The 17,498-nt window shown below is 34.5% G+C and overlaps 6 protein-coding genes across 6 annotated transcripts; 3 read left to right on the top strand and 3 right to left on the bottom strand.

Moving 5' to 3' along the window:
• Nucleotides 1-123: 123 nt before the first annotated feature.
• STE5 (Ste5p) lies at nucleotides 124-2,979 on the bottom strand (the record flags this gene model as incomplete). Its single annotated transcript, XM_003672234.1, has 1 exon — nucleotides 124-2,979. One exon carries the CDS (start codon nucleotides 2,977-2,979, stop codon nucleotides 124-126), a length of 2,856 nt encoding a protein of 951 aa, XP_003672282.1.
• Nucleotides 2,980-4,233: 1,254 nt separating this feature from the next.
• ARX1 (putative hydrolase) lies at nucleotides 4,234-5,976 on the top strand (the record flags this gene model as incomplete). The annotated part of the gene is made up of 1 exon (XM_003672235.1): nucleotides 4,234-5,976. One exon carries the CDS (start codon nucleotides 4,234-4,236, stop codon nucleotides 5,974-5,976), a length of 1,743 nt encoding a protein of 580 aa, XP_003672283.1.
• A 203-nt stretch (nucleotides 5,977-6,179) lies between these two features.
• TVP15 (Tvp15p) lies at nucleotides 6,180-6,638 on the bottom strand (the record flags this gene model as incomplete). Its single annotated transcript, XM_003672236.1, has 1 exon — nucleotides 6,180-6,638. One exon carries the CDS (start codon nucleotides 6,636-6,638, stop codon nucleotides 6,180-6,182), a length of 459 nt encoding a protein of 152 aa, XP_003672284.1.
• Nucleotides 6,639-7,324: 686 nt separating this feature from the next.
• Nucleotides 7,325-8,170, bottom strand: BMH2 (14-3-3 family protein BMH2; the record flags this gene model as incomplete). Its single annotated transcript, XM_003672237.1, has 1 exon — nucleotides 7,325-8,170. One exon carries the CDS (start codon nucleotides 8,168-8,170, stop codon nucleotides 7,325-7,327), a length of 846 nt encoding a protein of 281 aa, XP_003672285.1.
• Nucleotides 8,171-9,750: 1,580 nt separating this feature from the next.
• GRX3 (monothiol glutaredoxin GRX3) lies at nucleotides 9,751-10,488 on the top strand (the record flags this gene model as incomplete). The annotated part of the gene is made up of 1 exon (XM_003672238.1): nucleotides 9,751-10,488. One exon carries the CDS (start codon nucleotides 9,751-9,753, stop codon nucleotides 10,486-10,488), a length of 738 nt encoding a protein of 245 aa, XP_003672286.1.
• A 2,847-nt stretch (nucleotides 10,489-13,335) lies between these two features.
• MSH6 (mismatch repair ATPase MSH6) lies at nucleotides 13,336-17,118 on the top strand (the record flags this gene model as incomplete). The annotated part of the gene is made up of 1 exon (XM_003672239.1): nucleotides 13,336-17,118. One exon carries the CDS (start codon nucleotides 13,336-13,338, stop codon nucleotides 17,116-17,118), a length of 3,783 nt encoding a protein of 1,260 aa, XP_003672287.1.
• Nucleotides 17,119-17,498: the final 380 nt, after the last annotated feature.

Genomic DNA, 17,498 nt, shown 5'->3' on the forward strand with positions numbered 1-17,498 from the left:
TAGAAAATGAGACTTAAGAATAGAAAAAGAAACAGTCTCTATTGTCCATTTGTATAATATATCTATTTCTACACGCAATGCTTTATGTTTAATAGAAAAGTGAATAACCATATAGACTTCAGCTTATAGATATTCATAGAAGGAATGGTCCCTTTCATTATTTACAGATGCTTTAGGTAGTTTACTACCTTGATTAATCTCCTCGATCACTCTTTCAATATCATTTAGTAGTGGGTCCCAAATCTTTGATTCTTCCAGATTTTCTTTAGGAGTTTCCTTCAAAACACTTTTCAAGCTGGACGTTTCTTGTGGTGAAGATGCATCTTCGTTTCGGAGTTCCGTACTATCATGATTAGAGTTAATACTCTCAGTTGTATCATAGACAGAACTTGATATACTTCTCTTCTCATTAACAAAGGGTGTGTCAATGTGTATGGTAGCCGTGGATTCGACATCAGAATTACTGAATGAATCTGAGTCATCGTCATTTTCGTCATCTTCATCATCAAAATTCAAACTCATACTATAACATAAGGTCTCTAACAAATAATTCCATGATTCAATTTCTACCAATTCATTTATCTCATCACTATAATCTACGTTCAAATAACCCACTTTAATTTTCAATTCATTAGGTCTTCTTCTCCCTAAGCAAGTAAATGGTTTATAATCCATGAAAAGACATGATTTATCCAATTCCATAACAGTATTTGATATCACAATAATCCCGATATTTTGATCCATGCAATTTGGATAAAATACATTTTTTAACCATTCTGGTGTGAAATTCTGATTTCCAGCATTCTTGTGTTCACATTTTAATATATCTGCTGCATTGATAACCGCCTTCATAACATCCCCATATGCCAGCACATTGCTATTAGAATCTACTATACAGATTTTGAAATTTGGGAATTTCATATTCAACGCAGTTAAGGAGTTATAAAGAGTAGTGGAATTATTTCCCAGCTTCAGTTTGTTGAGATCCAGTTGCAAGACAATTATTATATCATCTGGTCTTTCACGTTTCAAAGACAAAATTGAGCTAATTGTTGTTAATACTGTTGTGATGGTATCTCTATTATTTTGACCAATTTGGTTTTCTGGTAATGAAAATCCTCTTCTTATAATGACGCTATCATGTGCGTGATCTGTTGTTACGACTTCTATAACTTTATTTGGAGCAATCAAACCTGCGAATGTGCCTTCATTGTTATTATAGTTACTGATGGCGGAATCTGTATAATTATCTTCAATATCATCGATATTATCGTGTTCTGAGAATTTTTTGATTACAAGAGGTAATGGCAATGTTGAAGTGAATGCAACTTCTTTAAATGCTAAATCATAATCTAATAATGCAGAAATCCATTTTTGGATAACTTTACTTGTATCGGTATTCAATGCTTCAGTCAAATAGATATTTTTCTCAATCATTTGGTTCCCAGAAGTCGTTGTAGTGGTACATTTCAAAACTGATGATTTAACAGTATCAATCTTTATGTCAGAAAGTGGTTTGTAAATTTCCAGATCCTTTAGTTTGGTCCCAAGAAAACTAGTCTCTGCCTTATCGGTCTCTGGCATAGTGGAATCCACTCTAGCTAATAGTAATGCGTTTTCAAATAAGAAACACCACGTCAAGTCATAATCTGTGCCATTTTTCGATACCATTAATTGATCGACTAATCTCAATAGCCCATAATTTGCATCAATTTCCCAACCTTTCAATTGACCTTCAAAAGAACCCAATAGAACTTGAATAAAGTATGATCTTGCGATGGGTAGTGGGACTCTATTTTCTTCTGCTTCCGGTAGGCTTGATTGTCTAGCTAACGACATCGAGTGAGTATCATTAACTGACGATACTACTGATGATGTAGCAAATATTGAACTTGGACGAGAATATCTATTGGTAGGTCTAGGCCTGAAGAACGACTGACTCTTGTTATTACGACTTGTGATAGTGTTTGAACCGGTTGATGATTGCAATCTTGATGGTCTACTAATTGGTGGTTCTGCTAATGGGAAATTGATAATTTGATTAGGTGAATGTGGTGTTTGATGATGTAATGTTTGGCTTTGAATATTTTGTAGAGGTAAAGGAGATAGTAGGGGAGATAATATTGACATCCCCTGTGGTTGAGTTTTGATAGTCGGTGAAGGTGGTAACGATGAACCTTGAAGTTGCTGTTGGGGCAGTTGCGTACCTTGATTTATTAGAAAGTCGGAAATCATTCTATCTTTGAGTTCATCAATTTTAGGGATACATCTAATTGATTTACCTTTCTCTAGAAAACATTTTTCACATTGTGGGAACATTGAATAAAAATCTTGCATCTCATTATTAACCGGATCCTGGAATGAAATGATAAGACATTCTTGATGACTCAAATGACTACATTCTAATTCTATGATTCTTTCTCCATTACTTCTATTTGATATTGCCTCATCACAAAGAGTACATGATTCGTTTAAGAATGATTTCTTTGCAGAAGTGAGTGGTTTAGGATACCCAAATGGAACAATCCTCGGAGGAGTTATGTGTCTTACTGTACTCGTTGAAGACGAAGATGATATATTTCTATGTTTTGGAGTGAATAGATTTGAAGTTGGTCTAGGTAAAGAGGTTGTTCTGAATGGATGATGCTGTTGTTGTTGGTTGGAGGGAGTAATGAAACCGGACCTTAACGGCGACAAAGACGATGTGGAAGATGAATGTATCAAAGCAGGTGGATTAGAGATATGAGATGAAGCAGGCGATGATGATGTTGCTGCCTTCTTTCTTTTCCCACTATTTCTTTGAAATTTTTGTAATTTATCAGTCCATTTCTTACTCTTGATAGATGGAGAAGGTGTTCTTAATTCCTCATATTGCGTTGGTAACGACGTAACAATGGCACCAGGTTGTTCAGGCCACTTCGTAGATCCTGTTGATCCATTATTATTAGTTTGATATATACTATTGGGAGAAGGTTGCATTAAACAGTACGAACAATGTGTGTATATAACTTTTGGTGAAGATCTTCTGCTATTATTTTTAGTATACGCCAATGAACGGCTAAAGCATAATATACCAAAAAGGATATATTCTATCTACCTTATGAATATGGCTTATTGTTGTTTTTCTTGGTTCCCTTTTACCTTCGTAGAATCTTCGAACGAAGTAGCTTATTTTCCTATTTCGGCTCATCTAAACATTGATGTAAAATTTAACATGACGGCTTTTCTCCGTTTTATTTTTATGACATTAATTTGGTATATAACTTGCACATGAACAAAAGGAAATGAGTAAGCATGTATAGTATGGAGCCTGAAGCAGCTGGAGGTCGTTATGGTTGCGAACAAGGCTTGAGTGTGAATGTAGAAAAATGTATCTTCATCAATAACGGATACACTATAAATGTCAACTGTTGCCATCCTTGGACTTATATAGTGGTTGTGACAGTCCGTTTGATGCTCCTGTCCATTCTGAAAACACATCATTTTATCCAGTATATAATTTCATGTAAAGATGATTTTTTTTTCCAACAGAAATCTCTTTTTTAACAGCAAAAGGACATCCCTGGGTACATATCCAGTACTTACACATATTACCACCTTATACACAAAGTAAGGACTTCTACAGTTCATTGCTTTGAGTCCCTGAATGGAAACACTGTTAATTAACCTATTATGGTATAGAAATCATTCCATGGGTCTTACAATATATATATATAGTGAATAACTACAGACGGAAAGATATTGCATAAAAATAGCAGTAACCATATTGGTGTGAACATCGCTAGTATTATATATTTATTTTTGGTCAGTATCCGTGAGTAGCCGCCGGATCTCAATTCCGTGAACAACGATAAATAAACTGAAAAATTTCCCAGAAAAAAAACATTTCTGAAAAAATCTGAAAAATTTCAGCTCTGAAAAGTTTTTTGGGAAATTTGCGATGAGCTTTGAAAAATATATGCAAAGGCTCTTTATGCAGTATATTCACGTAGTAGCAAATACTGGTAATTGTAACTGTAGATATTATTTATTACTACTGATCTTACATACTATAGATAACAATAGATCTCTTCATAAATATAATTGTTCTTTCTTTGTTCATATACAGGATCCACTGAGACAAAAACTTGGACCTTATCTTCAACTACCAGCAGCGGTTTAGCATATCAGAAAGACGAAGAACAATTTCCTCCTACGAATAATAATAATAATAATAATAATAATAATAATAATATGTCTTTAGCCATCTCTAGTGAAGATACCCAAGTTCTATTAAAGGACAAAAATGTCTTACAAGAATCTGTTCTAGATAAATATAGAACCGCAGGTCAAATTGTCCAAACAGCATTGAAATATATCACAGGATTAATCAACGATACATACCATTACAAGACCACCCAACATCAATTCACCATTCCTGAATTATGTCTCCTAACAGATTCATTCATCCTAACTCGTTTAGAAAATTATTACAAAAACAAAGTCAACGAACGTGGTATTGCTATCCCAACTTGTATCGATGTCGATCAAATCGCTTCTGGATGGTGTCCTGAAATCGATGATGTGGAAAACATCAAAAATTGGAATAAATTCGCCAACTTGGAAACCTCTCCATTCACTTCATCAATCACTGGTGTGCTAAGAGAAGGTGATTTAGTTAAGATCACCTTAGGTGTCCATATTGATGGTTACACTTCTCAAGCTTCACATACTATGGTTATTTATCCAACTACTCAAGAACAAGATGTTGTTAAACCAGCTGGTCCATTATTAGGTGGCAAAGCTGATGCTGTCGCATGTGCTCATATTGCTATGGAAACTGTTGTCGCATTATTAGCATGTGCATTGACTCCAGAGAAATTACCTCCAACTTTAGCTTCTCACGGTGGTCAAGTTACAGGTCAATTAATTAGATTGGTAGTAGACACTATTGCTAAGTCATATAATTGTAATGTAGTTCCAGGGTCTCGTGTTCGTAGAATCAGAAGATTCTTAGCGGGTCAAAATGAAGGGATCGTGGCTGAAAGAGAATATAAAGGTGTCATTTGGACCGAATCTCATCAAGAACAACAATTATTATCTAATTCTGATGCCAAGGATTTGGCTATTGTGGAACGTTCTCGTACTATGGTTACATCTGCATCTGCTGTTCCAGTAGATGATTTCGTTGTCAAAAATGGCGAAGTTTATTTAGTTGATTTGAAAATGGTTCCATTAGATCAATTGACTAAAAAGGGATTGGTTACTTTAGAAACTATCGATTCATTCTCAGGTAAATCACATAAGGAAAATGATTTAGTAGCAAGATCAGGTTCATTCGTTAGAGATTTTGCTCAAAGTCATATTCTTAAATTGAAAACTTCAAGACAGTTATTAACCAAGATTGATAATCAAGGTGTTTATCCATTTAAATTATCTCATCTTTCTCAGAATAATTTCCCCCTATCATCTGATGATGAATTTGATCAATTAAAGAAAGAATTGAAATCATTTAGACTTGGTATGAGTGAAATTTCTAATAATTATCTTTGTGTAGAGACGCCAATACAGGTTGCTAAATGGATTCCATGGGATCATATATTAAAATCCACAAATTCCAATGGTAATTTAAGTTATGATGCTACAGCCACCCTAACGTTACCAGGTCATGAAATACCATTACCAAAATTAGGAATTTCAGCATTAAAATTGAAAGCTTTAATGAATTCTACAAAGGAATGTGTTACATTACCTGTAGCACGTGAATGTAATACTGTTGTACTATGTGATACAGATGTTAGTGCTACTGATAGACCCGAATTATTAAGATTGACTGGTGGGTCCAAGACTTGTCAACCAAGTTGGGTTCATTCTAAACATGAATTAAATAAGTCAGAGTCAATTGTTGAAGGTATTTTCCAATTAGATTCTTTGACAAAGGATAAGAGATTCGGTATATTATTAAGGGAAACTCAACCAATGAAGGCAACCATTTGAAAAAATTGAATAAAAAAAGTATTCCTTAGATAGCTGCGTACATATATCCACATATACAAATATATATAACTAAAAAACTGTAAATTAATATTATTAGATTTTTGAAATATTTTTTTTGAGATAGATTATTATGAAACTACGTATATTTTTGAAGGATAATAGTAGAAGGACGCAGGAAGGAATACGCGAGGTATTAGATATGTTTAGATGACATCATCATCGTCATCACCAATTTGATCATTAATATTATCATCTCCAATAGATATTGATGAAGAAGAACCGGCTGCTTTATAATTTGAAGGTTCTTCAACGACAGGCATAAATTGGAAAAGGATATGAGCAAGCCCTAGAATCAATAAGACGATTGAATTAATAACTTTTAATGGACCACCGTTGAAAAGTATAATGCTTAATAAGATATAAAGTAACCCCCTTCCTAAGAAACTAAAATAAAATGATACAAATCTATACATTTGTGGTGGTACTTTAAATTCAAAATGAACAATCAATATGGAAAGAACTAGTGCGTATAAGGCTAATAAAGCCTTACCAAAATCTGTAAATATGTATGTTAATTGAGCCAATGATGATAATACTGATGATGTTCCAACAATTATATTTGAGAATTTGAAAAATGTTTCTGGGATTGCCGAGGATGACATGGTTGTATTTGGTTTGGTCTAGTTTAATCTTCTTGAAAATGAGCTAATGTTAATAGTTCTTTTACTTGCTTGCAAGTACAATGCTAAGGTATATGTTCTTATACTTTAATATATACAAAAATGTGTCCAAGTCAAGGGGTTCTACGTTTTGCTGTTTTGTTTCGTGCGTGTAATTTCTGCAATTTTCAATTTCGCTAAAACTTCGAAGTTACAGCAACAGGTCGTCGCTTCTTATCCCTTAAAATATTCAGTCTCTCTTAAGAAGAGGAAGATGAGATTTAAAAAACGGTTGAATTAAATTAATTGCATTCATCGACACAACTGTGGAAAAAAATAAGAAACAGTCGATATTTACAGGTCAGATGGAAAAAGAAATAGCTTGATGAAGGAGTAATCCTGTTGTCCGTTTTACTTGTCATATTATATTAATCATTACTAAAGAAAAGTGTTCGAAGAAAGAAGCGTCCGGTTATGTACACCAGATGAGTTACCACTATCTACCACCACTACTATTATATAAATATATACCTATATTATGGTACTGAGAATAACGAAAAAAAATTAAATCATTATTTAATCATTGATTTAATTATAATTATATATATATTTCTTTGAAAACTTTATGTTTTTTTTTTTCTTTACTTTCATTTCTTCTTTCATCTCTTCATCATTTTTTTCTAAATAATTTATTTTGGAGCTTCACCTTCTTCAGTAGCACTTGGACCACCAGCAGCAGCGGCGACATCAGAACCATCAGCTGGAGCAACAGCAGGAGCAGCTTGTTCAGGAGCTGGTGCACCGCTACCTTGGTTTGATTCAGACATATCAGAAGTCCATAAAGTCAAGTTATCTCTTAATAATTGCATGATTAAGGTACTATCTTTGTATGATTCTTCAGATAAAGTGTCTAATTCAGCGATAGCGTCATCGAAAGCTTGTTTAGCCAAATGGCAAGCTTTATCAGGAGAGTTTTGAATTTCGTAATAAAAGACAGAGAAATTCAAAGCTAAACCTAAACGAATTGGATGAGTTGGAGGTAGATCAGTGGTAGCGATTTCTGAGGCAGTTTTATACGCTTCCAAAGATGAATTTGTTGCTTTTTCTCTGACATCACCACTTGAAAATTCAGCTAAATAACGATGATAGTCACCTTTCATCTTATAATAGAAAACTTTTGATTCACCAGTGGTAGCTGATGGGATTAAATGAGAATCCAAGACAGATAAGATATCATCAGAAATCTTGGTTAATTCATTTTCAATTTTAGAACGATAAGAACGAATCAATTCAACTTGATGGTTTGATTTCTCTTTAGATTCCTCCTTTTGTTCAATGGAGGAAACAATTCTCCATGAGGCACGACGAGCACCGATGACATTCTTGTAAGCGACAGAAAGTAAATTACGTTCTTCGACAGATAATTCTTGACCTGAAGATGCAACTTCTTTCATACTTTCTACCATTTCTTCATAACGTTCAGCTTGTTCAGCTAATTTGGCTAAGTAAACGGAATCTTCACGGCTTGACGACATTATATTTTGAATGATTTGATTGTTTTGTTCTTTGTAGGATGAATTAAAAATTTGTTAGTCTTGAGGTTTAAGAGTGGGAAAAAAGACTAAATAAAAAACAGAACTGTTTTGATGTTTTGATCTGAAATAGAAGTAACTAGATAATAAAAAATGTAGATTAAAGATTGTTAGTAAGAAAGTTGATTAGAATAAAAGATTGTAAATAACGAAAAATCATTCTGTTGTCTAGGTTTATGATTTAGTATTGTCGTTGTCCCTCAGAGATATGAATATGTTCCGCGCGCAAATACCTCATTTTCTGCAGCAAAGTAAGAAAAGATTTTAACATGGGATCAAATGGTGTAAATGCTATTGCGGAGTTGTCTCCGTGAGTGGTTCCTCTGGTTCTTGACATCTCTACTTGTCTGTTTATCTACTTCTCTTCTTATCACTTGCATTGGTGTTTTTTAAGGGAAAAACGCGGCTGCTGTAAGTTGTAATTTTTTTTGCCACCGGTAAGTTACGCTTGTAATTACATAGAGAGGGCAAAGTGGATTGATCGATCAATCAATCGTCATTGGGTGGCCATTAATACTTCTAATGTAGACACCAAATCCTCCGTTGGCATTGTAATTCGATAGGACAGCGCTGTTCTGGTTCTTGTTTATCTTTTTTGTTTAGCTTTGTTTTGTTGTGTTCGCTAAGCAATTAGGGGTAAAAAGATCAAAAAAGACAACATAACATTGTTCAGATATTCCTATTTAGTTTGACTAGAGAATGACATTTTGTTTGGTAGAGTAACATACGAGCTTGGTTTAGAGTATTATCCTCGATGATAATGTTCGTTTTCTCAATGGTTATATCTATGTTTGTCTGCAAAATAGAGAGTACATATGAGGGAGAACCGTCTTATAAACATAGAAGGAAATTACGGTATCGTTAGTTAGTGTAAAAACTATAATATTAACATAATATTTTTATTTAACAGGGATAAAGTGAGAAACAGAAAGCGAAAGAGAGCGGGTGTGTTATAGCTGCGGTGTGTGGGTGAAAGCGTTGCCTTAGGGCGGGTAACAGATTGTGTGGACTTGGGTGCACGTGATATGGATTTATAGTTGCGATATTGGAGCAAATTTATTATAGTATCCGTGAGGCATTAATCGGATATATAATGCACGTGACAGACCGAGCCACAGTTTTTCCTGGGGACTTAAGGGTCAGGTGACCTGGAATGTCTTGGAACCTTTTCACTTTCGCCTTTCGGAAATGAAAAATTTCAATTCCAATGCCTATACGCACAGACGTACCTCTGTGTGTGTGCATACACTGCAAAAGAACATCATCACAATATTGATATTAATAATACCTCGATGACAAATCCGCTTTTAGCAATTTACGTTATTGACCATCTTCAGAACAGCAGTCAATAGGTAAGTAGGTACTTGAAACTTAAAGAACGTAACCATATCTATCACCACTACCCTAATATAAATAGTTAACCTTGTATTTTTCTAGAGTAACGATACCTCTTTCTCCAACATACAAAAGCAATTCAGAAGAAGAAGATAGAAAAGAAAATATACAGAGGAAGAACAAAAAAAATGACAGTCATCGAAGTTACCAACCAAGACCAATTCACAGCATTAACCACTACTGAAGCAGGTTCTAAATTAATCTCATTGTATTTCCACACAAATTGGGCTGAACCATGTCAAATAATGACTCAAGTATATCAAGCAATTAGCGATGAACCAATAAATAAAGATAACGTCACATTCTTATCCATCGATGCTGATGAAAACTCTGAAATCTCTGAATTGTTTGAAATTACCTCTGTACCACATTTCGTGTTGATCCATAACGGTACTATTTTGAAAGAATTGTCAGGAGCTGATCCAAAGGAATTCATTAACATCTTGGATCAATCTATAAAGCAAATCACCTCTACAAGTAATGATTCTAAGAAGGAAGGTCATGCTCCGGATCATGACGATGCAGAAGAAGAAGAAGAAGAGGAGGAAACTGAAGAAGAGCTAAATGAAAGATTGGCTAAATTGGTCAACGCTGCTCCTGTAATGTTGTTCATGAAGGGTAATCCATCTGAACCAAAATGTGGGTTTTCAAGACAAATTGTCGGTATCTTAAGAGAACATCAAGTTAGATTTGGATTCTTTGATATCTTGAGAGATACAAGTGTGAGAGAATCTTTAAAGAAGTTCTCTGATTGGCCAACTTTCCCTCAATTGTATATTAACGGAGAATTTCAAGGTGGGTTGGATATTATTAAGGAATCTTTGGAAGATGATCCAGATTTCTTCCAGCATACTATCCAAGCATAATCTGTCGTGATTTCGAGATTAACGAAAGAAAAAAAGATGACATGTGTTATGAAAAATCAGATACGGGCACTCTTCATGTATTCTAAAAACCACTATTTATCAAAAAAAAAAGAATAAAAAAAGGGAGGACACACCGGCACATATCCCATTCATTTATATGTTTTCAATACCGTATATAGCCTATTATTTATTATTTTTTTTATTACTATTATTATCATTTAATTATCAATTCCTTCAAAAAAAAGTGTTTTGAAATAGTTACATTTTATAAGACTTATTTTTCTTTCTCTTCTGAATCAATGGTCCATCCGCTAGAGTTATCTTGCATACGTTGGTTTATACGTACTTTGAAAAAAAAAAAATACGGTATAATATCTACAAGAAGGAAGAAATTTCACGTAGTCCTGATCAGTGACCCTTTCATAATCCACTATAACGGGTTGCCTTTCTACGTACAAATAGCCCCGAATAAAAGGTCGAAAGTCATGGCGGCTATTCTCGCAACATGCACTAGATCCAAAGAAGTATGATTCAGAATAAATGCTAATCTGTTCTAATGGAAATTGACGAAGAGTAATGGCTGGTACCTACGTACAAGCTTTGACGGTAATACGATTCTCAGGCTGAATCTAATATTAGTGTACTTTGGATTATGATGAGGCCTACCTCTGTTACAAAATGCGAAATGGGAGGCATTGACTACAACTCTTCATAATGTCAATCGCTTGCCTTGGCGATAACAGATTTTTATCTAGTAAAGTCATAAATTTAATTGATGAGATTTAAGAATAAATAATTATCAGTGAGTTATAATAATATCATGAGGGGAAAAATTACTGGCGTTACGACTACTTTAGTTCCAAGTGAAGTAGGTGCTTCTTACAGTTATGGATTAATTTTCATCTGAGTTGTGTTAGCTACCATTAAGAGAGAACTGATTAGATATGCAGGGGACAATATCCATATATTTAACTATTTTGTCGTACTGACACCAACTTTTTGTGACTATGGCGACGAATGACAATGAGAAGAAAAAATCACTCTATAAATTTTAGTGGCCAAAAATTCAATTTCTGTTATAAGAAAACAAATGTTACTACTATTAAAGTATATGCAGAATTATGGAAAGTAATATTTATAATTACACATACCATTACATTACAACCCCATTGGGTCGTCCAATGTAATGTTTTGTCTATCAGGTGGGATGTACCATATTGGTAACTCCACCATCATGACATGTGGCCTTTCAAACTCTGGCAAATAACTTTTAAGAACCTCCTCAGTTGTGTTTGGGAATCTTACCGCCAATTGGTTTCGGGCCAATTGCATTGTGGCGTTATTAATTTTTATCGCTTGAAAGAATTTTTGTGGCACTTTTGATCTTCCCTTCCCAAGCCAATTCTCTGATTGGAAATCCATATCAGTCATGTTTGGATTCCAATACCCTTTGGCTTTTAATTCCATCAAGATATTGCTATGTTTAGTTAATTTTTCCTCCAATAAATTAGTAATGACTTTTTGGTTCGAAATGTCTGGAATCACGGTGCATCTAATAATGTGACCAACAAGCAACAAGACGGCGATAATTGAGATCATTTTTTTTTATTTAGCAGTTAAAAGTGTTTTTTTTTTTTGCTGTCTTTGGTGGTAGCTATTATTATACTAAATTGTATTAGAGTGGTTTATTTATCATTATATGAAGAAACTACGAAAACTATCAAGAAAAAAGTATGAAAAGAAGAGTTTAGTTTTTGAAACTGATTGAGAATTTGTTCTGTCTTTTATACGTTCCGTTTTGTTGTTTTTGTGGTCAGTTGCTTCGTTCTTTTGGGTATCGCTCATATATTTGGAAAGGACGTCAAAATTTAGATGCAAAGGTTCAAAGGATTTATTATTTATTAGTGGTGTACGATAGCAAGAACAGTCAGAATTTATAGAAAGGTGTAATTTAATGGAGAAAATAGTGGCCTGTTATTTTCAGCGTATACAAAATCCCCTATCGCCGACGAAGTGTTGTTACTGATACATATGAACTGATTATATGGTTTCGAAATGTTTCTGGAGTGGGCGATACTAATGTGTATTTGTTTTCATTTTTGTTTCTAAATTTGTATTGTATAAAAGTACTGCACCTTACGAACTCCAAGAGTCGTGAGGTACTAAACTTTGTCTAGAGATGTTAGAAGGAGGAAGCATAATTATAAGCACATACAATATTTTTCACGTTATTTGAAAAAGCTTACATGTTTGTTTACAGTAATTACTATTACTTATGACATGTCGTATTAGCATTCATGGTAATAGTACCAACACACCTGTACACTATAACATTCTATGACGTTATGTTTTCGTGACACCATTTTACAGCTACGATTCTCCACATATATGACCTCTGTGAGACTGAAAACCCCATTCCATTATATAAAACTTATTAATGTGGAAGTAATACACAAAAATCTGTATACTCTTAAGTACCATTGCATGCATATCCTAGACTATAATGTCGCGTCATTATATATAGATAAATACTTCATAATTAGTGATGATGATATTTTATTGTCGCCAAACTTTGAATACAAAACAGACGCGTGAAAACAAGACGCGTAAACTATTTGACAAATTGTATATTATAAAGAAACCAACTTTATACTGAACCTGTAATCTAGTTTATCTGCCTCTTCATATCTTTTGCTCCGATTTACGTTAAAAGGGATTATTGATATCGAGCTGGATTTAGCAAAAGTGGAGAGATTACTTTTTGTCCTAACTTCTGTGGCAAATTGTTTAAACGAGTTAGCAAGAGATATCTGAACGAAGAAGCACAGAAAATATTAGGGAAACACGATGCCTCCAAGAACACCAGTATCATCAAGGGTAGCATCGCAACCAAAAGATTCTCAGAACTCTTCTCAAAAGAAAATGAAACAGAGTTCTGTTTTATCTTTTTTCTCAAAGGCTACTACTACTGCTTCTCCAACATCGAACAAGAACAAAATATTATCACAACCATCTAAAAGTATTTCTGCTAAAGCACTAAAATCTAATCAAAACAAAGTACCTATAAAAGATGAAATAAGTATTGGTGATCTAGATGATGACGATGATGATATGAACAGTGATAATCATACACCTGTTACAATAGATGTCAAAGATCCTCTGCCATCCAGTAAGGGTCCTAACCGGCCCACGTCTTCACAATCTGTTCATAACGTAGCTACTATGTCCACTCCGCAAGATCTAAATATAACAGCAATGGATACCTCTATCGATGATGAGCCGTTGACATTAATTGGATCTAAGAGAGCAAGACAAAATAAAAGGAATATAAGTTATGCAGAAGATTCTAATGACGACGACGACGATGATGATATCAGTCTATCTACTAGGAAGAAGAAGAGAATCCTACCCAAAGATGAAGATTCAGACAACGATGCTGAATTCATTCCGGATAAAACCGTGCTGGAACAATTAAGTTCAGATAATGATGACGAACCATTAAACCATGATCTTGAGAATTTTGAATCAAGTGACGATGATGATATCCTCGCATTAAGTGAAACTAAAAAGAAACTCAAACCATCAACATCATCATCATCATCATCATTTCTAATGAAAAAGAAACCATCTTTCAAAATTCAACCAAATAAGAAAAGAACGGTAACGCCCCCCACTCAATCGAAATCAAATAAATTCAACAAGACCAATGAAGAAAGGTATCAATGGTTGGTTGATGAACGTGACGCACAACGCCGTCCTCCAACAGACCCAGAGTATGATCCAAGATCATTATATATCCCCTCAGCAGCATGGAACAAATTCACTCCATTTGAAAAACAATATTGGGAAATTAAATCCACCATGTGGGATTGTATTGTGTTCTTCAAGAAGGGGAAATTCTTTGAACTATATGAAAAGGATGCTTTACTGGCTAATTCGTTATTCGATTGGAAAATTGCAGGTGGTGGTAGAGCTAATATGCAATTGGCTGGAATTCCGGAAATGTCGTTTGGTTACTGGGCTTCACAATTCATTCAATTGGGTTATAAAGTTGCCAAAGTGGATCAAAGAGAGTCTATGTTGGCTAAGGAAATGAGAGAAGGTTCAAAAGGTATAGTGAAGAGAGAACTGGAATGTGTGTTAACTTCAGGTACTTTAACGGATGGTGATATGTTACATTCCGATTTAGCTACGTTTTGTTTCGCCATTAGAGAAGAACCTAAAACTTTCTACAAGAGTAATGAAGTGCGGATCGAAGAAGAAGATAATGATACCATTCAAGGACTACCAAAGAGGTTATTTGGAGTTGCCTTTATTGATACAGCTACAGGTGAATTGCAAATGTTAGAATTCGAAGATGATGATGAATGTACAAAATTAGATACTATCATGTCTCAAGTGAAACCAAAAGAAATCATCATGGAAAAAAATAATTTGTCAAGTTTGGCAAATAAAATTGTCAAATTTAATGCAGCACCACATGCGATTTTCAATAACATTAAACCAACCACTGAATTTTATGATTTTGAAAGAACTTACGATGAATTAAATGCAGGGAACTATTTCGAAGATGAATCTAAATGGCCATCAATTTTGAGAGAATACTATGACAGTGGGAAGAAAATCGGGTTTAGTGCATTTGGTGGATTATTATATTATTTGAAATGGTTAAAACTGGATCAAAATCTACTGACTATTGGGAATATTAAAGAATATAATCCAATTGAATCACAACATTCATTGATTCTTGATGGTATCACGTTACAAAACTTGGAAATATTTAGTAATTCATTTGACGGTACTGATAAGGGAACTTTATTCAAATTGTTTGATAGAGCGATAACGCCAATGGGGAAGAGAATGATAAAGAAATGGTTAATGCATCCATTATTACATAGGTGTGATATCGAGAAAAGATTAGATAGTGTAGATTCCTTAATGAATGATTCAAGTTTAAGAAATTTCTTAGAATCAACATTTTCGAAATTCCCGGATTTGGAAAGAATGCTAGCACGTATTCATTCTGGGACTATCAAACTAAAGGATTTTGTTAAAGTTATTGAAGCATTTGAAGAAATTGTTCAACTCCAAGAATCGATAAAAGAATACGATTTGAAAGGTGCACTTTCAATATATTTCCAACAAATACCCAATACACTTTCAAAGGCAGTATCCGAATGGACGGATGCATTCGATAGAATGAAAGCTGTAGAGGAAGATATAATAATACCTGAAAGTGGGATCGAACCTGACTTTGATAAATCATTGAGCGATATTCGACAACTAGAAAACGAATTACAAGATTTATTACAAGATTATAGGAGAACTTTCAAATGTGCTACTATTCAATATAAAGATTCTGGGAAGGAAATATATACTATTGAGGTACCTGTTGCTGCAACAAAGAGAATCCCACCTAATTGGGTTCAAATGGCAGCAAATAAATCCACTAAGAGATATTATTCAGATGAAGTAAGGGCATTAGCAAGGTCTATGGCCGAGGCAAGAGAATTACACAAAGTTCTGGAAGATGATTTAAAGAGTCGATTATGTAAAAGGTTTGATGTTCATTATGATACCAGTTGGATGGCAACGATTCAAGTCCTTTCAAATATTGATTGTTTATTATCATTAACCAGAACTTCAGAATCGTTAGGAATGCCATTTTGTCGTCCTATTTTCAAGGATGAAGTTGACAGCACAATGGGTACCAAGTTAAATGGTTACTTGAAGTTCAAATCATTAAGACATCCCTGTTTTAACTTAGGAACATCAAATGATAAGGATTTCATCCCCAATGATGTAGAGTTAGGTAAAGATGAACCGCAATTAGGGTTATTAACAGGTGCCAATGCTGCAGGAAAATCCACAGTCTTAAGAATGACATGTGTTGCAGTGATAATGGCACAAATGGGTTGCTATGTTCCATGTGAGTATGCTGAGCTAACACCAGTGGATAGAATCATGACAAGATTAGGAGCTAATGACAATATAATGCAAGGTAAATCAACATTCTTCGTTGAACTATCAGAGACTAAGAAGATTCTTGACTTGGCTACAAACCGTTCATTGTTAGTGTTAGATGAATTAGGTAGAGGTGGTTCTTCTAGTGATGGTTTTGCCATTGCGGAGAGTGTTTTACATCATGTTGCTACACATATTCAAAGTTTAGGATTTTTTGCTACACATTACGGTACATTGGGACTAGGTTTCAAAGGACATCCACAGGTTAGACCGATGAAGATGAGTATCCTTGTTGATGATGATACTAGGAATGTTACATTTTTGTATAAATTAGTTGATGGCCAGAGCGAAGGTTCATTTGGTATGCATGTTGCGTCTATGTGTGGAATCCCCAAGGAAATTGTTGATAATGCACAAGATGCAGCTGATAATTTGGAACATACATCGAAACTAATTAAAGAACGTAAATTGTTGAATGATGGACTAAATGGTGATATAGTTACGATCCCATTAGGATTACAAAGTGATTTTGTGAGGCTTGTTCATGGAGATGGATTAACGAACAGTAAGAAAGGTACAGGTGAGTCTGTATTGAATTATGATTGGAACGTTAAACGTAATGTTCTTCAAACGCTTTTCACATTCATTGATAACTTGGATGATTGAACTGCAAATATTCAGGTATGCATGCAATATATATAACGTTACATATACAATTTGATAGATTATTTTTTCTTGATGCTATTGAATATTAGATGGCTATAGTCTATATGGAATAAACTATATTATTTTATGAAGCCTACAAATTAATGATGTTAGATGCTGGAATGCCTTTTTTACAAATTGACAACAGAGACACTTTGAAAAGAAGGTGTTTCCTGCTCTGAAGGGGGGGGCAGGCACGGCGTAAAGTACAGGTGGGTTTACTTAATATTGTGGAGCACCTGGATGTTGCCGGGGCGACTGTCAGGATCCCCGACCAAAGGATGGCCCCACGGAGTAACCCCATTGTTGTGAAGGTCCGATTACGTACCCAAAAGAATGAG

The sequence above is a fragment of the Naumovozyma dairenensis genome, chromosome 10 (genome assembly GCF_000227115.2).
Source record: "Naumovozyma dairenensis CBS 421 chromosome 10, complete genome".
Classification (NCBI taxonomy): Eukaryota; Fungi; Ascomycota; class Saccharomycetes; order Saccharomycetales; family Saccharomycetaceae; genus Naumovozyma; species Naumovozyma dairenensis.